The following is a 23,669-nucleotide window of genomic DNA, read 5'->3' as shown; positions in this document are numbered from 1 at the left end:
TAAATACACACGTGACCTGGAGCAAGTCAACTCGTCTACTGATCTTCTTCCCACACTTGGGGACAGAGATAATCGAATCGGCTCTGTGCACATTTCAAGGTCTCTCTGAGAGTTAAGGGAGATGACGGGTATAGAAGCACTTTGTAAAGTGCCAACATAAGGGACTGCTATGGTTTTTAGACTTTAATCACAGGCAACGGGGGAAAATGAGAGTATCAAGGAGAGAACATGGAAGGCAACACGACGGGCAGTGGCACGAAATTCTCGTTTCTTGCTTTTGCACGGACTGACATAGAAAACCATCAATTCCAGATGAAAAACACAGACAGGATCTGGTGACTTTAGAACACCATAAATCCTGTAGGATCCCCCCCCCCTACTCTCCTCAGACATGCATTTCACCCCGTGGTGACACAGGGATCATGGGTTTGGGGACAGCACCACGCACCTGGTCTCCAAGATCCACTGAAGGAAGGCACTGGCGTTCTGCTCAAACTCCTGGCACATCTCAAAGTTCTTGACCTGTCTCTCTTCCTCTTTTTGTAGCTCCTGCTCCCGTTCCTAAACCCCGAATCACAGAGAGAAGAGTGAATGCTGAAGACCTTTCTTTGCAGTAAAATAGCTGCTTTGTAGCTATTCTCAGCTGCACATCTTCCCCTGATCTAACCTGTCTTCCGGAAGCACGTAGTACGTGCTCCTATGTCATCCCTCCCTCTCCTCGCCCCCGAAGGAGAAGGAAGCTCCCATCATGCATTTGTAAGACCAAGCCCAGTGACAAATAAGCTAGTAATAAAGGCAAATCATCTTTCTTCTCATTTGTTTTCTGGGTGAAATTTTCATTTAAATGAACATAAAAGGAGCCTTTTAAGGGAAAGCAGCCTTCCTTTAGGGAAAGGTAGTAACGAGAGTTGCCATCTAAAATTGGTGATATTTTCATGAAATTTTTCTGCTAAGCTTTTTAATATCTTCTCCAGTTTCTATGATAAATGTCATTATAGACAGACAAACACGAACACATTAAAAAAAGGCACTTTAGAGGTATGTATAAAATGCGTGCCTTGGATGGGGGAATTCTAGAGACTGTGGACATATATACGAACCTCGTGAACTTTCCATAGCCCATTTTTTAAAAATGTTTTTATTTATTTTTGAGACAGAGAGAGACAGAACATGAGCAGGGGAGGGGCAGAGAGAGAGGGAGACACAGAATCTGAAGCAGGCTCCAGGCTCTGAGCTGTCTGCACAGAGCCCGATGCGGGGCTCGAACTCACGGACCGTGAGCCCTGAGCTGAAGTCGGACGCTTAACCGACAGAGCCGCCCAGGTTCCCCTCCATGGCCCATTTTTACAGCCACCTCCTGGAACTTGTGTTCGCCTCCCTGAATCACTGCTCACCACCCGGAGGCATGAGAGTGTCTGAGCTCTGGGGCGTAGGGCTATACCTTACTGTGGATATATTTCCAACATTTTCTTAGATTCCATTGCTGTCCCAACGTGGTTATTAATAGCATCCTTTCCTTCTCCAAAGGCCCCCAACTTGTATACTAAATTAGGTGGTCACGCTCGCCACAGCAAAAGAATGTCTCTGCCGTGTGCCGTTACCTTGATGATGTCATGTAGGTGCTTCCAGACCTTCTCCAGCACCTCCATCGTCAACCAGGTGTAAGGGCTGGAAGGCACGTCTAAGGCCTTAATCTGCTGGTCCAGCTCCAGCAAATAGTTGAAGTCCGACTGGGCCCCCACCAAGGAGGCCAGGAAGGCCTCCTGGTCCTTCTGCAGTTTCCGTATCTCGTTCAGGGAAACACAGTGCACAGGCTCTGACAGGTCCTCCTTGGCGCTCTCACACCAGTGGTTGAAAGCGGAAGCCTTGTGTGCAAATTCCATGAACAGCTCTTCAGCCTGCAGAAGAAAAAGTCACCTCCATCTTGCCCGATAAAACCCCTCAGCAAAAGAGAAGACTGAGGATATAAAAAAGAAGAACGCCCATCTTCAAATATTAGGCGGGTCAGCAGCTGTGGGAGGGAAGAACGGAAACCACCGAGCACCATGTGCTCAGCAGGCGGGCAGGCGAGTTCGAGGCCTGGCACCCTGGTTGAGAGTAGCCGAGGCCTCCACTGTCTGCACGTAAGGAGGCGGAAGGACTCTTAACATTGTTTTAACTCCGAGAGTCCGAAAGAAGCGAGGGCCATTTTCAGCCATACGATTTCACAATTTGTTATTCTGAAGTCTGTGCTCCAGTTCTGCCTGTCACACAGGGAACGTGCAAACATCAGTGTTACATGAATGCATGGATGAACGTTTGAATAAGCAAATCATTTATGGGCTAGGCCAGTCTATCCACACCTCTCTGATGTCTCTTTGTCTGTACTGAGTTCTTTTCCTGCCTTCCTTCTAGAACTTGTTCAGGGCTCAGCTCGTGCTTGAAGCCCCTGCTTAAACCCAGCTCCCACCCTCCCTCTGGTCTGTACCCTTACTCCTAGGTTACTGTCTGGCGTTCTCCATATGCTCTCAATGACTCTGAATTCTCTGAATTTCTGAACAACAGAAATAGCATGGATTGTTCCAAACACTGGTGATCAAAACTAGTTTTGGATTTAAAATGTATCATAGATTTGGGGCACCTGGGTGGCTCATTCAGTTGGCCATCCAACCCTTGATTTCGGCTCAGATCATGATCTCGCATTGTGGGATCAAGCCCCATATCCAGCTCTGTGCTGACAGAGTGGAGCCTGCTTGGGATTTTCTCTCACTCCCTCTGCCCCTCCCGCATGCTCTCTCTCTCTCTCCTTCCCTCTAAAATACCCACATACATACATACATACTCAGCAGTTTATACGTCCCAAGAGATTTATCTTAAGCAAATATGAAAATGAGTTTTCATCCCCAAATATGTTGGTTAAAGAGGAAAAAATTGGCCTAAATGGAAGGGAGATTACAAAGGTACTACACCATTACATCTTACCCTGTACTCATTTGGGCAATGTATATGCTAAAAATAGACCAGTACAGAGAAATTGACTTGGTTCCTATACAGGAAATTAAAAAAAAACCTGTGAAGTATTTCGTATTATTTTTGTAATATTATGGATCACCTGAGTATTTTACAAAGATTTTATAATCAGAAAATAAAATAGCAAATCTCTTTGCAGTTCAAAAATTAAGCTAAATAGAATCAGAAGGTAAAGCATCTTTCTATCTAGAATGCATATATGTGTGTAAAGTTGCCCCCAAATTGATTTAATTTTTCACTTAAGATTTATTTCTGTAGGTTCCATACCAACAGAGTAGTTAGCTAAGCATCCAGACTGACTGATTTTTGTCCGTGCGTCTGTTTCCTAATTCCCCTGCCTGCCTTAACTTGCTGCCTGGTATAATACTTATGGCCTAGGAGTGCTCAGTAATGTCACTGACCATCCTGACTTCCTTTTATTATTGGTATTTTTTGTGATCAACATCCAATACCTTAGCGGCCACCACTAGAAAGAACATTTTCATCGCTTATACCTACATAGAACTTAGTGGTTTGCACTGCATTTTCAGAGCCATTATCTCTTAATAGTCATAACAGACCAGCAGGAAACAGTCATAATATGATCCAATTTCATAAATGGAGGAATCAAGGCTCAGAGATGTTAAGGGACATATACAAGGTCTCCCAGCCAAGAAAGATCAACACAAGGTGGGAACTCAGGTTTTACTGGTTGAGTGCTCCTTGTGTCTGGGCTAGAGGAAAGCCCAAGGACAGCCTTACCTCCCGCCTGTCAGTTTAGTTCTTTCAAACACTAGGACCTTTCACCCTTTGACCCACCTACTTCTTCTACTACATGTGCCTGGCTTCTCTCTCAAGTCAGCTGGACAACTGACAAGTCAGTCTTAAAAGAAACAAACAAACATGCAAACAAACAAACAAACAAAAAACACAACCTATCAATCTAAAAAAAAACCCTAAAATCTAAAAAAATAACTTCTTGTTCAGTAAGAATGCCAGGGCGCCCAGGTGGCTCAGTCGGTTAAGTGTCCGACTTCGGCTCAGGTCATGATCTCATGGCTGGTGGGTTCGAGCCCTGCATCGGGTTCTATGCTGATGGCTCGGAGCCTGGAGCCTGCTTTGGATTCTGCATCTCCCTCTGTCTCTCTCTCTCTCTCTCTGTCCCTTCCCTGCTCATACTCTGTCTCTCCATCTCTTAAATAAACATTAAAAAAACTAACAAAAAATTAAAAAAATAAGAATGCCTTCCTGATCCTTTCCATGCACTCACTAAAATGTCTCTAGATTACCCAAACAGGGTTTCCAGTATCTATTTCTGGATTCCATGGCTAATAGAATATACAGATAGTGGACGACTGATTATGGGTCATCTCTCTCTCTCTCTCTCTCTCTCTCTCTCTCTCTCTCTCTTTACCTTCTTTAGGGGAAGCTGCTTCTCCAGCAAGTTCTGTCTGTGGGCTGCAGAGGCTTCCAGCAGCTCCCCCCAGCGCCTCAGCAGGGCAGCATGGCGCTCCTCAATGGCTTTGGTCTGGCTGTGCTGAGCGGCCACCAGCTGGTCCTTCAGGTCAGTTATCTCTGACAGCCTGTCTTGCTGGAAGCTCTGTAGGCTGGCGTCCAGCGTGTCCTGGGAAAGACCCAGACAGAAGCTGTGAGTGGAGATACAACCCAGATTCCCGGGGCCAGTCACACCTGGGTTCTTATCATGGACAAGACAAGGTCTAGGAAAGGATTAGAGTGATGACCAAGCAGAAGGAGACGTAACTTCGAGACTTAAGTGAATGTCTGTGGTTGGAAGTATGGCTGAGTTTGAGTGGATGTGTGTTTTATAACCGGACCTTAGGGTAGGTGTAATATTAACATTAAGGGAATACGGGAGCATGGGACGATCTTCCACATTTTTTGAGTCAAAACTAAATGCTTCCTCCAGCTCACATCCTTTCTAAGACTCTTTTGCATCCTCTGTTAGGTTTCGTGCTCTGATTGGTAGCAGACAGCGCACTATCAGAGATCTTGGAGGTATACACACCGACAACAGACCTCTTGCGGGGCTCAGTTAGATCACGATTCATGGTGTGTGTGTGTGTGTGTGTGCGCGCGCGGTGTTGAAATCAACATCACAAAGTTCTGGATACTGAACTTCCAGATTTAATAGGGTGGCTTGCATATGATTAATTCTCCCTTTGAGAATAACTATAACTGCTGGATAAAAGCACAAAACATCCGCTGTTTGAAAGAGAGCAGAATGCAACTCAGGTAACGACACCTCAAAGGATCAAAATTCTAGAGAAGAGGAAACAGTATTAAGGTCAGAGTAATATTCTCTGTCACCTTTCCCTAGGACATGCAGGCCGCACAGGCCAAGAGGTTGAGGGCAATGCAGCTGCTCTGAGCTCTTGATAATCTCAGGAGGCTAAAGAGACAGTTTCTGGGGAATTGGGCAGCCAGGGTGGAAAAAGAACTTCAGAAAAATAGGTTCGATATTCTGTCTGTTTTCTCCTCCAGGTGTCTACAGATTCCTAAACTGCACAGGCCAGGAGTCCTAGAAGCCCAGCAGAAACGGTAGCAAAAAGTCAAAGATGCTAAGTAGGCTCCTTGCTAATCTCACAGCGCTGAGTTGAAAACACAAAGAGGGGAAGCCCCCCTGAAAGGCGTTTAGTTAAACCCTTGAAAGGCCTGAGTAAGAGCCAATGAAAAAAAGGCAAGTCCCCACCCCAGAAAATGAAATTATGTCTCATATCATTTCAGTCCCTGACCAAAAAGTAGGGGCTGGATGGGGGATGGAAGTGTTAAATCATAAACATAAGTAAATACTCATCAGTTACATTACTTTAAATGTATATAGACTCGGGGCGCCTGGGTGGCTCAGTCGGCTGGGCGTCTGATTTTGGCTCAGGTCATGATCTCATGGCTCGTGGACTCGAGCCCCGCATCAGGCCCTGTGCTGCCAGCTCGGAGCCTGGAGCCTGCTTCGGATCCTGTGTCTCCCTCTCTCTCTTCCCCTCCCTCACTCACGCTCTGTCTCTGTCTCTTTCTCAACAATAAATAAACATTACAAAAATTTCAAATGTAAATAGACTCACCGCTTCCAACAAAATGATCAAATTAGATAAATAAAGCAATCCTCACTGTGAAATTTATAGCAGACAATCTAAAATACAAAGATACTCTGCACATCCATGTTTATTGGAAAATTGTTTGTATTAGCCACGATACAGAAACAACCTGAATGTCCATCAACAAATAAACAAAGAAGATGATGTGATGTGATGTGATGCGATGTGATATGTGTATAAAATGGAATATTATTCAGCCGCCAGATGGAAGGGAATCCCACCATTTGTGACAATTTGGATGAAACTTGAGAGCGTACGTTAAGTGAAATAAGCTAGACAGACAAAGACAAACACCACTTGATATCACTCACACGTAGAATACAGAAGGGCTGGACTTAGAGAAACAGAGCAGACGGGTAGTTGCCATGGGCTGGAGGGGGGGGGGGAAGATGGGAGATACTGGTCATAGGATACAAACTTCCAACTAAATGATTGACTAGTTCTGGGCATCTCACGTAGAACACGATGATTACAGCTAACACTCCTGTATTATACACCTAAAACTTGTTAAGAGAGTAGATCTGAAATGTTCTCAGAAGAGACAATTATGTGATGGGAGGCAGGTGTCAGCTACAAGGCTAATCATTTTGCATTCTATACATGTATCAAATAAACAACAAAAATTAGAAAATATAAAGACATAAATGTAAAAAAGAAAACAACCAAAGGATAGAAATATGGACTGCAAACACTAAACAAACAAACAAACAAAAACACTGGTACTCTAGATTGTGAAAAAGTAGACTTTAAATCAAGAAATGTTATTAGAAAGAACATTTCAGAATAAAAAGGATTCAGTTCATCAAGATGACTCATAATTCTAAATGTCAACACAACCTTTAACTTAGCTTCAGAATATATAGAAATAATGGAGCATTTAAGCAACATGATTCACAACCAAAACCTGACAGGTAACAAAAAACACTGCAAAGTACACATTCTTTTCAACTGGACATAGACTATTCACCAAAACAGACTATTTTCTGGATGTACACCAAGCTTCTAAAATAATAGAGGGTGTGTTTTTAAAACAAAGTAGAATTAGACAAGATATAAATGTCAAAAAAGATAGTAAGAACATTTCCAAGTGTTGGGAAATTCAGCTAAATACAATATGGGATAACCAATGGGTTAAATAAGAAATTAGAAATGACAGAAGCATTTTAACTGAGTGAAAATAACAAAAGTAACATATGAAATTGTGAGGTGCTGCTAAAACTTTACTTACAGGGAAATTCATATCCTTTTATCAAAATATTAGAAAAGGAGTGGCTAAATATTTGATAATCTAAATAAATATCCACCTTGAGAATTTTTTAAGAAAGAAGTTAATCCCAAGGAAAGGAAAAGAAAATGAGAAAGATATAAAAAGGCATGAGTGGGATAAATATCCAAAGATATAACAGAGAACAATAAAAAAAAACCCCTAAAGCTGGTTCTCTAATAAAAATGATGCACACCCAGCGGCAGCAAGACTGAGGGGAGGGAGAGAGAGAAAAAAACTAGCAAATTATGCATATGGGGAAGAAAAAGAGGAACAATATTGCAGGTCCTACAGACAGTAAAACCACAGAATTGGGGAATGGAATAATCCTAGTGTTCAGCTTCCGTGCACGTGGGCTGTGGTCACCATGGGCACCTGCCCACAAGCAGCCCTGTCCTTACCTGCTTTGCCAGGAGAGCAAGTGATGCAGTGAGGTCTGTATCATTGCCATTGGTGTTCAGACTTGCTTCCTTCTCAGCTAGAGAGCAAAGACGATTAATTAGAGGGGAAACATGGTTGCTCCTGAATCAGCTTTGGTAAGGAGAAAAGGAATATTCCCTACAAGCCATTAGAGAGCCTCCTGACTCTGGGAGTAAGTCATTTATTTGAATATGGGAGCAGTGGGGGGCTGATGGGTGGTCTCTCTGGACTTATGCAGTGCAGCCCTGACTGAAGCTGAGCTGGGACCAACACTTCTGGGTGGTTTGGAAGACAAAGGAAAATTGTTTTTAACTCATGCCTGATCTGCAATCAAACACGCTATTTTTTTTAGAATGTTCTGCTATAGCTCTGCCCTTCTGAATATCACATGCGAAATCACCAATTCCCCAAAAATGTGTTTTATGGAATTCTGGTCCTCAGTCACCCCTCAGCATGTTTGTGTGTGTGTGTGTGGGGGGGGAGGGATGAATGTGTGTGTGTGTGTGTGTGTGTGTGTGTGTGTGTATGCACACATGCATGCACATCTTTCTACCGATGGAATTTACCAGCATTTCTCACACCCAAGGACCTTGGCCTTCACATGCCATACCTATCCAGGCCTCCACCACATCAGCCTTCCAGTTGAACTGCTGAAAGTCATAATCATCTTCCAATTGCAACTTCCAAACAGCCATCGCCTTAGCCAGAGAAGGGATCTTTTCGGTCAGAGTCTGTATCTTGGTGGCTACCTTCTCCGTGTGCTGGCTTTTCTCCTGAGACACCAAGATGGGGAAGAGAAGGAACAGATACACATTGGTGGATGTCCATGGCTAGAAGTTGAATTCTTTAGTATGATAAAAAGGTGGCATCTCTCTCATTACAGATACGTAACTATTCTCCTCTGGGTCGACAGCAGTTATCGTATTATTGTATTTTTCATCCGTGCCGGGATGGTTACTTCCACTCTAGCATTTAGGAGATCTTCTTGTGTGGGGCCACATGAGTGTGACTTTCTTAGCCAGAGTCCCCTCGGTTTAAGGATCTCTGTATAGTACTTAGATCAGTGAGAGTTCATAAAAACAAGCATTTGTACCAAAGAATGATTCTCAAATTACAAAGGAGTTTCAGTGTGGTCCTCTTCCCTAAAGGCGCACAAAGAACTTCTTTATGTTTTTACAATACTCTATAACCAAAGCACGCAATACGATGTTTATAAATGTCTTACAGTGAGTAAGAGGGTCAACAGGGGATTTAAGGAAGTCTGAGAGATATGCCTGTAAGAACTAGAAAAAAGAATTTCCAAAAAACAGCGACTGAACAGATAATTATGTGTTCAGGACAAAAATAAGATAGCTAGGAAGAGATTATTAAAATTCAATGTATGGGGGCGCCTGGGTGGCTCAGTCGGTTGGGTGTCCGACTTTGGCTCAGGTCATGATCTCACAGTCCGTGGGTTCGAGCCCCGTGTCGGGCTCTGTGCTGACAGCTTGGAGCCTGGAGCCTGCTTCTGATTCTGTGTATCCCTCTCTCTCTGCCCCTCCCCCACTTGTGCTCTCTCTCTCTCCATCAAAAATTAATAAACATAAAAATATTAAAAACATAAAATAAAATAAAATTCAGCGTATGGTTTTAGCACTGCTCGTGATTCTGTATTTGGACCAATCCCTTTTGGAAAATGATCTTGGCCTGGAATCCCTGAAGTACTCACCTTATTTAAAATATCTTCTCCTTGAGCACACACATCTTGCACTCGGGTCTCATGGACGGCAAAGTCATTTTCCAGTGCTTCGTGCTTCTTTAGCAAGCTCTGTGGAAATGAGTCCATGAGAATCGACACATCCAAGCCTGGACAATCTAACCCACCCATATTCTGACTCCCGTTGATGCAACTCACAGGAACGATTTGGCTACGCTAGGGGGGCGTCCACTTTTTCCTACACAGTGCCACTAGATGCCTCCCCTAAAGCTCTCCACTTGCCAAAAAGGGCAATCCTACCAGAAAAGAAAGAAGAGAATACAGTGACACTGTTTCTAACTTACTAGGGTGAACGTAAGCTTTTCTGGACTTTGGAATGAGAGTGTTGGTCAAGGGAATACACACGGATTCCTCCATTTTGAAATGTACATAATTCCATGAAATGCTGTATCTCACAGAAAAAGAATAAGTATCATCCTATATTAAGAGTGGGCATAAAGGCAGGTAAAGAAGGTGCTGAGCTGTTTCGAATCTCAGTCTTGAACTTCTCTGGGTCTAACTGCTGCTGGTAGGATGGGGAAAGGAGTGTGGACAAAGCCCGGAAGCAGTGAGTCTCCTCCTTCTTTGTATTCTCCCGAGTGTTTTCCAGACAAGGCAGCCCTGCCCACCACCACCCTCCATCCGCGAGGGCCTGAGCTGGCTCGGCTGTCTCCTCCTGGTCCTGTCCCCAAAGCACCTGCCCACTTTTCCTTCTATACCACATACTAGCCTGGGCCACAGGAAGAAATGGATTTTGTGTGACTAACACGCTTTTTAACTGCCACATTTTTCAAACAAAAGAATTTCAGGATACAAGGTGTTCTTAGGCATGGTTATTTCTTTAAATACAAGATGCACTACATGATATTGGATGACTGTATATTTCATCTTTATGCAGAAACTGTACATGGAGATTGGATACTGATCCACAATATAAGATAGACTGATTTAGCCGTGTTTTACGTACACACAATATATGAAATAAAGTCTCTTTAACCCCATCTCCTTCTGTTTCCAATCTCTTTTCTGTGCTTCCCCTTGGACACTCTGGACAGCTCAGGTGCCTCACATCTAATTCATGCTTCTTTAAATAAAGTCTAGGTGTCCCTCCTTCAAATATATTCCTACGTCCTAAGTAGCCTCCTCAATGTTGTGTTAAAAGTTGATAAGGCCAAAGCTTAAAACTTAACTTTAAATATATCTTTTCTGGTTCTTGTAGTTGTAAGAAGTTGATCAGAAATATCTTCTCTTCTCCTCACATGTTAAACAAAGAGAGAATATGAGATTGGGGGCAGGAAATCTAAATCCAACGACAGGTAGGCAACTCTCTTTTCTTATATTTGCCAATCTATACGGGTCCAAGAACCCCCAAACCCAGAGGACCAATTGTTTTCTTGATAAAAGATGACACAGAAAGGCTAGGTAGATAGGTATCTTAAGGTAATGGTGAAGATTATTAGCAATAAATCCTCATAAAAATCTATTCCTGGAATTTGTATGTTACTGCAAAACTTTTCATTAAAATGAGTCTTTGAATGTGATGGTCTGAGTGTACCTATCGAAAGATCAAGATTGGCTGAATGGCTTTAAAAATGTGACCCAGCTATATGTGGTCTACAAAAGCCGCACTTCAAATAGAACAGCATGAGTGGGCGTGAAAGTGACAGGCTGGCCGGGAGGGACACCTGCGGAACAAAGAGCCACTGGACAGTCACAGGCACAAAGATGAACCACACCCGATGCCTCATCTCAGATGACAGTGAACTCAAAACAGCTAATGGACCTAAAATGAACACATAAATCTCTAAAGTTCTAGAAAAAGACATAGCAGCTTTTCATGATCTTGGGCGAGGCCAAAAGTTTGCATTTTTGACACAGAAGCACAGAAGGTCAACAGTTAAAGGAAACAAACATTACGCTGAAGAAAATAAGGCAGCAAATAAGCACACAAAAACTTAGCCATTAGGGAAACGAATATTGAAACCACAAGGAGATACACCACACTCCTATCAGATTGTGTAAAATAAAAAAAATGGTGACGGTACCAAATCTCGGCAAGAATGTGCTGGAAGGCGCCATCACTCACGCGCTGCCAGCGAGTGGGTAAGACGGTACAGCCGCTTTGGAAACAGTTGAACACTTTTATATTTTTATGCATACATACTTTTTTTTACAGAACCAAATATGCAGTGATCCTACAGCAATTGGATTCCTGGACATTTATGCCCAAGGAAGGAAGACTCACGTTTACATGGAAGCCCCTGCATGGATATCGATAGCAGCTTTACTCGTAACAGCTCCAAAGTGGAAACGACCCAGACACCCTTCAACAGGTGACATCCACGCCATGACATACCACCTGGCAATAGCACTGAATGAACTGTTGTCACACACAGCCTGAGCGAGTCACCAGGGAACGACGCTGGTGCGAGAGGCCAACTGCCCAAAGTTACAGACTGTATGCGTTCATCTATACAACATTCTTCATACGTCCAAAATTACAGAGGTGTAGGCTAGATTAGGGGTTGCCTGGGGTTAAGGGGGAGGCAGAGGGAGGACGGTGTTCTGCAAGGTGGTGACGGTGACGTGCTGCCTCTTGACTCTGTCAGTGTCGAAGTGCCGGCAGGTGTTACCACGGGAGGAAACTGAGTAAAGTGCACATAGGACCTCTCTGTATTACTTCTTACAACTGCACGGGTACCTACAGTTCTCAAAACGTAAGGTTTGATTTTGAAAAGCAAAGCCTTGGGAATGTTTGATACGAAAGCTTAAACCACTCATACATGTGCAGTGTGTGCACATGTCCCAGAAGACGTTCCAAACGAGAGGAGTTAGTGGTGGGGATTTCATGCCACGTGCAGGTTTTAAGTTTTCCATCGCCAGTGTGAGCCTTCCCTTATGTCATCACGTAAGAGTGAATGAATCTCCACAGAGACTTCTCGGTAAATCCCTAAGTTTTAAGGCTACTAGGCGGAGACCTCAAGGTCCCAAGACTATCATTATCTTATGATCACCTTCTCAAAATCTCTAAAACTCCATCTTAACTCAAGATCACATGGACCACTGGGTCATTTCTTTATTGGAAAACTCAATACTGTATTCACAAGGGTGTCTCTAAGTTGCAGAACTAGTCTACCTGCCAGGTCGCCCTTCTAAAATTTGATTTTCTGGAAAATGCAACGAGTGGCCAGGCATGAGAATGTTTCCAATTAACATTAGCATTTGAGGGAATCTTTAGGAAACCTACCTCTGTGAGGGAAGGCCTGTAAGCATGAAGGACTGAACTCACGAATCATGGGATTGAGACTTGAGTCCTGTCTTCACACCCGATTGATTCTGTGATCTTGGGCAAGTTGCTTGCATCCTCGGACCTTGATTTTTCATATTTAAAATTGGCAGGAGTACCCATATTTCCGTCATCGTTTTCTCCCACCAGGAGAACGATTCTTTTCATGGATGAAAATGTTGACTTCTTAAGAAAAGATTTAAATCAGGGGCATCTGGGTGGCTCAGTCGGTTGAGCGTCTGACTGTGGATTTTCTGCTCGGCTCATGATCTCACAGTTCATGAGATTGAGCCCTGCGTTGGGCTTTGTGCTGACAGCATAGAGCCTGCTTGGGACTCTCTCTCTGTCTCTGTCTCTCTCAAAATAAATAAATATGCTTTCTAAAAAAAGAAAGAAAATATTCAAATCCAAGGGAAGAAAATCGATCGTTCAGCCTGTTACTCACCTGAGTAGTGGCCAGTGTGTCCCCAGAACCCCCTCGGGCAACCATAGCTTCCTTTTCACTGATCCAAGCTTCTTCCTCCTCAGCATTCTCCATGAACTTCAGGTATTCTAGGGATTCTTCCAGTCGGAGCCCTCTGCAACAGGGCAGTGAACCCCAGTGAGGATGGGGAGAAGCCAGCACGTGGGGGACTATACTGAGGAGCACAGCCGCACGAGGCAGACGCACAGGACAATCTGATCTGAGCTCCTGTGAACAGGGGGAGGCCCTGACCCCAGAAGTCCTGTTCTGTGGCATCTCCTGCTCCCTGGGAGTCTTTGCTGCTGGGAGGGAGCCTCGTCCAAACACGAGTGCCCAGCTGGAGAACAGCGTCAGTGAGCTAAGGTCTCTTTCTATTCTGTGTGCTGCCTCTTATATAGTGAAGGCACCACAAAAAGCTAGATGTTTCCTTCTACTCCCCAGCAAGACACATCTTCCTACTGCCAACAGGTATGGAATTATAGGCAGAAGTTATTTGCTTTGGCCATCTGGCTACAAGGGAGGAAATCTACCTCTCATTCTTTGCTTCCTAGGGGCTGCACATAGGGCCAAGGCTGGGAGCGGGGTGGGTCATACAAAGTAAAACAGACCCGGGGGCCACGGCCCGGTGAGAAGGATGGCTGGCATGTGGGGACAACCACGATAGCCGTGAGCGCAGGAGCCGGTGGGTGGCGAGGCCGTGGCGGTGGCAGCTGCCTGGCCTCTTCCCCGGGGCAAAAGGGGGCAAGCTGAGTGGAACACTGACATCCGGACAGGGACTTTGAAGATCAACAGAGACGGGGAGCTGGGGAGAGCAGCCAATGCTAAGCCCAATACCAACAATCCAGGAAGACAACGGCCTCCGTCCGATCCCCAACTCACCGAGTGCTGGCCAACTCTTTGAGCTTCTCCCATTGTTGAAAAAGATGAGTCAGGCGCTCCTGGATCTCCTCTCGCCCCACAGCAGCCTTGTCTCCCAGCCTCTCTGCCGCATCCAGAATGTTCTGAAGGACACACCCCCATGTCACACTACTCCACGGTCTCTCTCCCTCTGTCTCCATTTAGTCATCGTTCCCCCCAACGAGGTACCCAGCCCTTCCGACCCTCACATCATTTACAATCTCCAGTGCTCGCACCAGGCTACACTCCATGACCCGCTTTCTGGATTATTCACGGTCACAGGGTGACCCTGCTGCCGAGCCAGACCCAGACTTGTCTCCTTCCCTTATGGCTCGGCTCAAGTACAGTTTTCCCAGAGGTCCCAGCCTGCATCCTAACACCAGCAACAGTGCGTGGGGTGTTGAAAGTGCCCCTTCCAGGGGAAAACATGGGTCTCCGCACAGACCCCTTCTGTCCCTAGGGGGCAACAGGCAGAGGAGGGAAGAACACCTGTGAACTCCATGCCCAGCTCTCTGTGCGCCCGCAGGCCACCTCTGCGTGAGGCAGCCTCACCCCGCTTGTCTGCGGCACGAGGGAGGGCTTGAGATCGCCTCCACTCTTCCTACCTGGATGGTGGGTTCGTGTGCCTGCAGCTCCCCTGCCAGGCGCTTGTGCTTCCTCAGCAGGTTCTGAACGCCCTGCAGGTCCCTGCCGTAGTCCTGGGAGCTCACTCGTAACAGCTTCTCCCTGGGACCAAGGAAGGAAACCCCAAATGCAGTTTGGACGTGTGAGGCCATCCGAGAGCGAGGGTTTTCTAAGAGTGGGTGTGTGGCTGGGGGGTGAGGAGGTGGTAAATTCTGGTAACCACAAAGGTATTTGGTGCCAGAGGCTTTCTGCCAAGCTCCCGGCTTAATCCAAACACCAGGGAAAGTAACATACTGGGGGCACCTGGGGGGCTCGGTTGGTTAAGTGTCTGACTCTCTTGATTTCGGCTCAGGTCGTGATCTCATGGTTCGTGAGATCAAGCATCTGACTGTGCTGACAGGGCAGAGTCTGCTTGGGATCCTCTCTCCCTCTCTCTCTCTCTCTCTCTCTCTCTCTCTCTCTCTCTCTCTCTCTTCCCTCTCCCCGTTTGTGTGCTGTCTCTCAAAACAAGTAAATAAACATTAAAAAAATAACGTACTGATCCCCACCGTACCCACAGCTGTAAGCGCCTTCCCTTTCATTCCCTTGCCTGCCTCCTGGCACACCTTTTCTTCTTTGCTCAAGAACATACGTTAATGATTGGTTTTCAAAAACATTAATACACACACATCAATGAAGCCATGCACATACCTGACTTTCATGGCTTTATTATTTTTGTCTACTAATATCAATAGTGAACTTAGGTAGAATGGGTGCAAAAAGTTGACACTACAGGAGTCACGGCCGTTGGATTGCTTCCAAGTGAACAATGTTTGAACATCGCCGCAAAGCACAAGACAGGGCTACGTAGACAAGATCATATTATCTCATTGCTTCTAAAGTTTTCTAAGATGTCCTCCATGCTGCCCTATATACAACACTTCCCTCGAAGTCATTGATTACCAGCGAGAATCAGCAGGTTTGTACAGGAGGAGCACGAGGAGGCAGGTTAAATGGGAAGTCGGGAAAATAATTTGATTTACTAAGATTTCCCCAAGTGTACTTTTTACAACGAAAGCAGAATTAGTAACCAACCCATGGCAGGTCCTGTGTCCAGTTCAGTGGCACCTTCGAGTCACAGGATAAACGGGGAATAAGGACAAGGATGTCGCCAGCTGAGTAAGCTGTAAAGGCCCAGCTGTCTCATTCTGACATCGCACACACTGTGAACCCTCTAGAACAAACACACAAGGTTTCTTGATTTTGGTCCCAGAGTGTATGTGAATTGCTCCCTACTTCTCCAAGCTGGTCTCCTTCTGCCTGCATCCAGTGAGGGAATTTGAGGAAAAGAAAACCAGTGTTAAATTTAGGCTAAGGCAGACATGATTAAGAAGTACTATCACTTTGAGAAACAATGATGCGTTTCATTTCAGCAGCAAATAGGAACCTGTTTAACAGATCATCTATTCTCCTGGATCATTCACACAGTGTGAGTTGGTAGTACATACTCTATCCACGATTCCTCATCGTCTAGATCCTGGAAGAACTGGAACAAGGCATAGGCCTCTTTCAGCGTCTCGTGGTGTGCAGCCGCTAAGTTCCGGACATTCAGGAAGCGTTCATTGACGTTATCCCTTTGCTCCACAATCTGGTCAACGTTGAAAGTCCCACTGGAGAGCAGATGAGTTGCTGATTCATTCAGGTCCTTGAGAGCATCCTAGAAAGTGCAGGGGTGCTCAGTGAACGGAACCCCACAGGCTTTGAGTACATTCTGGATTTCAACTACCACTGGTTCGTGTTCGAGGACTGGGTGGAACAGATTGCTTTTGAAGATAATTTGATGATACGCCCTTTTAACTCGGATGGGATAAGGGTAAAGACAGTAACAAGACTATATTCCTTAAACCGCACATTTTGCCTGGTGGTGTTCTGCCTTGCATTTTCCTCCTCTCCCCAACTGGAAAATGAGTGTGAGTGAGTGTGTCTCCAAAGAGGACTGTCCTCTTCACGGTAGTCCTGGATTTGGCAGATGGATCCATAGGAGTATTCAAGAACAGCTACGTGACCATAACGTTCCTAGGCTGGCCACATCGGGAACACACCCAGCCTGTTCTGCCTGTTTTTCTGCCCTTCTAGCGATGTCAATGTCATGGGGGAATATCATCGAGTCCTAAAGATCTGGACTTAGAAAGCATTTGACTTCTTGCCCTTCCTGTGCATATCTCTGCCGTGAAATAAAATTGATAATATAAAATTCTCCAGTATGAGCAGTGTCCTGGTGGCTCAGTCGGCCAAGCTTCCGACATCGGCTCAGGTCCTGATCTCACAGTCCATGGGTTTGAGCCCCACGTTGGGCTCTGTGCTGACAACTGAAAGCCTGAAACCCCTTTTGGATTCAATCTCTCTCTCTCTCTGCCCCTCCCCCTCCACGCCCTGTCTTTCTCTCCTTCAAAAATAAACATTAAAATTTTTTTTAAATTCTTCAGTATGACATTAATACCTGCCAACCTGTTTATCATTGCTCCCAAGACACATATCTGCTTGATACTGGAATGCACTGGAATTCCCCATGGAAATTACAGAGTGCATATTTAATTCAACCTCATTGCACCTGATGTCTCCTTCTCATCTTTTTGCCCTCCGTAATTATGTAAAATAAACTTGCAGTTTCTTTCCAAGACAGATCGAATATGAGCTTTGGAAGATAGTGAGTTTATATGTGCGCATCGTTCAAAGGTAGACACGATAACTTTAGGCCCCTCTTTCTGGAGCCTTAGAATCTACAGTTGCATGATAATTGGTTAGCAGTGATCATTGCCACAGCTCTGCAGCTCATGAATTTGACCTGATGGTAATGACTGCTGGCTTAGGACACTAGTCAGTTTTGGTCAGGTTTGCCAAGAAAGCGTTCCCCAACGGCCTTCTGAGACAAGGGAAGAAAGCCAGAAGCATTTGCATTCAGCCAACAGGACTGAGATTCCAACACCACCTACCTCTCGGGCCGACATCTCCGTTTCCAACAGCTGATGTTTCTTGAGCAAGTTTCCGGCTGAAGCCAAATCCCTGGCCTGATCTTTCATGGCCAGCAGTGTCTCTGCCTGGAAATAAAGGGATATGCAGCGAAGCTTCCAGATGAAGCCTGTCCTTAGGGAGAACAACATTAGCAACCATGTCCCCCAACTTTCCCCAAGAGAGTCAAGTTAAATCCATTTAACTGGCAGCATTTACTAAGCTCCGTGCCCCCGCCCTTCCAGGTGCAATTACCTCTGAGAGCCAGAACTTAAAGTCCTGGATGCTTGTGTTGAACCTCTGTTGGCGACTCGCCTCATCGAGCTTTTCTCCTTTGTCAGCTGTTTTCTCAAGCAGGTAGTCCCACTGTCTCTGCAGTTCCTGCAGTTGTTTCTGACCCAAAGAAACCTGGGGGTTACTATGGTCTTTAGGTTCCCGAGTCCTGTGACAATGTGAAAGGCTTCGGTAGGGGGCTAGGAGTTAGGGCTTAGCCAAAGTCGGCCAGCACTTGAGGGCCATTTTAAGCCAGTCGTGCTCAATCTGGGTAAAGAACAGCAGGTGCTGGGAGGAAGTCTGAAGGAAGGGCCCTGGGTTGCTTCCACAGACTGATGCCTAAGTGGCAAAACCCTCGGCAGGAAGGATAGAAGACGCCAAGCCAGCACGATATCACTTGGGCATTAAGTCTGAGGCTTTCTCGGAGCCCTAGGTCCTGGGTTTGACGAAAGTGGTAAGGTCTGAGCCTCACGGTTTTCTCACTTCTTTTGTGTGGCAGTGGAGGGAAGACCGGTAACCACAGAACACGCTCCACATCCCGTCCCACAGAAACTCTGAAGCGGGAAGAGGCTTCTCCTCATGTGCCTTTTAGCCCCAACCATCCTGAGCAGAACCCTTACCCTCACGGTTTCTTCATTGCCATCACATGCCTGCCGCTCAATCAAAGAGTTCCCCAAGGTGAGGACTCCCTTCACCTGCTCAGTTCGGCCGTTGACCTCATTTTCAAAGGCCTTGTGCTTCAGGTATTTCCTCTGAAAGGAAATCACAAACTAAATCACCCTGGAATCTAGGGAAGTAAGATAGATACATTCTGGGTAAAAGAAAAGACTGAATGCGCCGTCATAACTAAGGTGGTGGCTTCTGAAGGACTCACCCCTTCACGTTAGACTCAGAAGCCCCTGAGGGCAGGGCAGGGATCTCAACCATTAGGAAGAGTTGAGTGTTAGGGAGATACCCTGCATCCAGAAATCTGGGGATGCCAGAGTTTTCCAAGATTCCCATTTCGAACTTGCCTGAATGTTGGTGGGATCTTTGTAGGATTCATCACAGGCTGTGGGCAGCATCTCACCGATCCATTCCTCCAGATCCTCGAGGTCACGGTAGAATTGTTTGAGGTCAGCATAGTCACCAAGTTTTGTCTGCTCAGCAACCAGTAATTCTTTGAGAGCCTTCCATCTGGAGGAGGAGGCTAGGTCACTCTCTGCCCTCGACCCTCGAGGGCAAATGCCCAAGTGATATCAAGCTTTGATTCCATAGCCACTAATCTTGCCATTTGCCAAACTGTGCCTTCTCCTTTCATTATTTATAGACTGAAGGAGGAAGAGACTTCTCCTCAGGTGCCTTTCGGCCCCCACCATCCTGAGCAGAACCCTTACCTTCATGGTTTCTTCACTGCCATCACATGCCTGCCACTCCATCAGAAGAGTTCCCCAAGTTGAGGACTCCCTCCACCTGCTCAGCTCGGACATTGACCTCATTTTCAAAGGTCATATATTATTATTATATATTACCTGTTTTATTATATTGATAGGCTTAGTTGTCACAGAATCTCATTATTTTCAAATATGAGATACAGTGGTTAAATCAGGTATTTTTGTTTGTTTGTTTTAAGTTACCTTCCATGACTTTAATTATGTGACTCTCAATCAGAAAGGCTTCCAAGTGTCAAGACAGTTTCAGGCATTTAGAAACGAGAAGGACTCAGAGCGTGACCTCCATCCTCCATGCTAGCCAAGAGGTCCCTTCGTTCCATTTTCCTTAGCTCACAAAACACTTGCCCAGGCCTGACCTGTCCAGCACCCGTTGTAACCGAGCAGCAATCTCCTCCTTGGCATAGTGGTCATCAGCAATGAGCCGCTCCGCAACATTACCTAGCTCCGTGATCTTCTTGTCCTGGACAGAGGAGAAGAAAAAAGCCCAGACGCCTAGAGATTAGACCTCCGGGGCAATCCCAGAATCCTTCCTAGAAAAGAACAGAGACACCCTCTGTGGCTTCACATGACGGGGGGGAACCAGAGCCAGAGGGTACATGACTGCCACGAAGGTGGACTTAAACTCAACAGGAAGACAAACATTAAGAATGACACTAAGATGGGCTCTTTAGTACTGAGCTCCCTTAAAGAACAGACTCCTCCCATGGCCATCGTAGAGGGTGAGTCCTGCATTGGGTGGGATGGTGGCGTAAGCAATACTTAAAGTCACTTCCAATGCTAAAAGTTAGGTTTTAAAAGGCCGGGCTGGCAGTAAGACGTTCCGATGTCGTGTGTGACCTGGGTAAGACTAAGCCACGATGTCAAGTTGCCCTATCTACCTCAGAGGTTTCTGTAAGAAGCAAACGGGAATTAAAATATTTCTAAAGAAATAAGTCATACAGAGAAAGACAGATACCATACGTTTCACTCTTATGTGGATCCCGAGAAACTTAACAGAAGACCACGGGGGAGGGGAAGGAAAAAAAAAGTTAGAGAGGGAGGGAGTCAAATCATAAGAGACTCTTAAAAACTGAATAAACTGAGGGTTGATGGGGGAGGGGTGGGAGGGAGGGGAGGGTGGGGGGTGGGCATTGAGGAAGGCACCTGCTGGGATGAGCACTGGCTGTTGTATGGAAACCAACTGGACAATAAATTTCGTAAAAAAAATATTTCCAAAGCATGAAACGACATGTATGTATCGGTATTTCTGTTATTATTACTAACATTTATTATTGGAACTCTTAGATTGGTTGTTATTACCTGGGCATTGATTGCTTTCTCTAAATCATCCCGTTTCTTCATCAAGGCCTCCAGACTGTCTAAGGGGCCCGCTCTCTCTGACCTCAGGAAATTCTCTCGTGCCATCATCCAGCTCTCGGCCTGATCACAGCTCCCATGGAACAACTACGGGGAATTAAAGTAGAGGTTATATTCAATCCAGGGCACCAAGGACAGAATCTATCCCTCTCCTATGATACTAATATAAGAGATGCCATAAGGGGTGCTTATATTCTCCCAAGAAACATTCATACCATGAATCTTACTTTTACTGGACCTTTCCCTCTTCCCTGAAACCACATCTTATGTTTTCAAATAAGCTATAGTGTATATTTATATAGGCTCCATTCTCAGGGTGAGGTTTCCCTATGCTGTGCCTGGTGGATGCTGGCTGGTTATTTCTTTCGGACTGTCATAAACACTACCCTCACGGTCGTCAATGACCCGCTCGTACCTTCCCTCACTGGCTATAATCACTCCCTCTTCTTCAGCCTCAAAATATTCATACATTTTGTTTTATTAAGAATCACCTTACTGTGCTAGAATCGGCTGTCTACATGTCTAATTTCACTATTTAAGAAAAGGGACGTTATCTTACTAATCTTTCTGTCTCCGGGGCTTCGCACACAGTAGCGTAAGAATAAGAATCATCAACCAAACTCTCAACCAATGAATACATTATAATAACAATCACCCCATCCCATGCCAAGAGCTGACCCCCATTTTGTTTGGCTCTTCTAACAGGGATCAGAGCAGAGAACACCACAATGATGAGAATACAGGGGCAGATAGTCAAGGAATGTCCTTGTGCTTATGGGGTGGTATGTCCGATGAAATGAGCATCTGGAGTAACCATGCACACTAGCAGAGAAGGAATGGTCTGAGGCTATCCTGCTAAACGGTGTGAAGTTTGCTTTACCTGCAACTCCAGACATTGATGCAGCATCTTCTTGCGTTGATCCCAAGCTTTCTCTAAGTCACCTTTCTCTTGCCTGACCGCTTCAAGCTTTTCTTGAATTTCAGGGCTGTCACGGTGCCCACTTCTTACAAGTTCTCCGCCGAATTCCTCTAAGGCCTGGAAGGTGGGAGCCTCAGCCTCCATGTCAGCATAATGCCCCTGTGTTGGAAAAGGGAAGAGACTGGTGACGCCAGTGACATCTCATCAAAGTCGTAAGATGAGGGAAGGTCGGGAGGTCATGTGATCAGCGGCTATGGCTTTTGTAGCCCCTACCGAGTGTCGCTCCAGCAGGATCTCTGTGCCAGTTAAATCCTCAGCCAGCTCCTCTGATGATACCATGCCACCAATGCCACTCATCCAGTTCTCTAGGTCCCTAGAGAAACAGACATATTGGGATTGACAGGACGACCACGCAGCTTGTTACAGGGCTACCTGTCCTTGGCTTTTTCCTCTCTAGAAAACATTTCTAGAGTAACACTTTCCATCTGTCTTTCTCTGCTGGTAGGCCCTCTGCAAACAGCCCTTTCACTGTTTGACTTAATAATGGCAATCCCCCATGTTTGAAAACGTCTTTGCATGTATTATCTCTTTCAGGTCTTGCAATAATCCTGTACGGAATTCTGGGAACTGTTTTGTTCTCAGTTTGGAGATGAGGAGGTCAGCCTAGAGAATGTAAGTGATGTTCTTATGCAGTATGAGTCGAAACAGACATCTGGACTGGAACCCAGACACTCGAATCCTGGACCGACACATATTCCATTACTCGTAATGATTCTTGTCCCTAAAAAGTGGATTCTTCAGTTTAAAGATCGATCTTTTATGGAATCTCGAGGCATGTCTTCGCTTTTACTTTATTCCTAAAAGAATCTAGTACGTGCTCTGCCAGCACGTGCACGCACACACACACACACACACATACACACACACACACACACACACACACACACACTCCATGCTGTCGATGAGACCGGGGCCCATTTCTTACTCCAATAGCAGTCAAGAGGTATCACAAGGAGAGCTAAAGTCCATCACCCCAGAGAGTAATGTCAAGTAATAACGTCCTGACTAGCAACCCTGTGTGATGCCCAAATTAAGCATCACATAGAGAGCGTCCTTCCTCTTGTGGGAGAAACAGCAAACATCCACTCTGAGGCAGAAGGGTCTTTTCTCTTGTAAACTCATGTATTCACTTAGTCAAACAACTAGGGTTCACTGGGTGCTTATTAAGTACCAAACATTGCAGAAGAGACATATTTGTGTCTCCAAGGAGCTCACACTGTAGACTGAAAGAAAACAAACAAACAAACAAACAAACAAAACACAGAGGCTAATACCTATTTTTTCAAAAACAGCCTGAAAAGCAAAAGGGTCAAAAAGAAGTAGAATCAGGTCAGAGTTGTTTGGACAGGGGGGATATTATTTCTGCATATTGAAGAGTAAGATTTCGTAAAGAGAAGGAGGCAGCATTTGACTTGGAATCTGAAGTCAGAGCAGAATCTGTATATACACAGAGCTATGAGTACATATATGATTGTGGGGGGCATCTGTGGATGCTATTTATTTCTATTGTATGAAAAATGATAGCTTTCCAGAGAACCTGAATTGGAGAGGGGATTGCCAAGTGCAACTGCAACTATTTACCAAAACTTGCCTCCTTTTTTTTTTTTTTTTTCCAAAAGTATTACATTGTGAGCTACTACTTTCTGGATCCTCAATTCCCAACACTCCTCCCAGGAGACTGATGAGATGGGGCAGAAGGTGGAAACTGTTTCACAGATAGAGTGTATATTTGCTCAATTATGCTAATGTCTAGACTCTCTAGCAAGGTGATGGAAATTCTCTAAGATTCTATCTCAACACGTCTAAGCTTATGTCTTGATACTTGTCTTGACCCCTCTGACATGTGATCC

At 45.3% G+C, this 23,669-nt stretch overlaps 1 protein-coding gene across 2 annotated transcripts in view; it reads right to left on the bottom strand.

Annotated features, from left to right (window-relative positions):
- Positions 1-23,669, bottom strand: part of SPTA1 (spectrin alpha, erythrocytic 1) — a 65,621-nt gene that overhangs the window by 5,843 nt on the left and 36,109 nt on the right. Inside the window, exons 28-45 of one of the 2 annotated variants that reach the window (XM_043567675.1) lie at positions 22,033-22,132; positions 21,721-21,918; positions 20,784-20,927; positions 19,841-19,944; positions 19,065-19,227; positions 18,672-18,803; positions 18,034-18,171; positions 17,763-17,867; positions 16,278-16,486; positions 14,772-14,892; positions 14,149-14,270; positions 13,252-13,384; positions 9,494-9,592; positions 8,396-8,558; positions 7,767-7,843; positions 4,403-4,612; positions 1,602-1,898; positions 449-561 (exon numbers count right to left, since the gene is read on the bottom strand). In XM_043567675.1, coding sequence (XP_043423610.1) covers positions 449-561; positions 1,602-1,898; positions 4,403-4,612; positions 7,767-7,843; positions 8,396-8,558; positions 9,494-9,592; positions 13,252-13,384; positions 14,149-14,270; positions 14,772-14,892; positions 16,278-16,486; positions 17,763-17,867; positions 18,034-18,171; positions 18,672-18,803; positions 19,065-19,227; positions 19,841-19,944; positions 20,784-20,927; positions 21,721-21,918; positions 22,033-22,132 — 2,628 coding nt within the window. The remainder of the gene's footprint in view (positions 1-448; positions 562-1,601; positions 1,899-4,402; positions 4,613-7,766; positions 7,844-8,395; positions 8,559-9,493; positions 9,593-13,251; positions 13,385-14,148; positions 14,271-14,771; positions 14,893-16,277; positions 16,487-17,762; positions 17,868-18,033; positions 18,172-18,671; positions 18,804-19,064; positions 19,228-19,840; positions 19,945-20,783; positions 20,928-21,720; positions 21,919-22,032; positions 22,133-23,669) is intronic. The other variant, XM_043567676.1, reaches the window with a different exon arrangement.

Source organism: Prionailurus bengalensis, chromosome E4 (assembly GCF_016509475.1).
Source record: "Prionailurus bengalensis isolate Pbe53 chromosome E4, Fcat_Pben_1.1_paternal_pri, whole genome shotgun sequence".
In the NCBI taxonomy this organism is placed as follows: Eukaryota; Metazoa; Chordata; class Mammalia; order Carnivora; family Felidae; genus Prionailurus; species Prionailurus bengalensis.
This window is presented reverse-complemented; position numbering and strand designations above follow the sequence as displayed.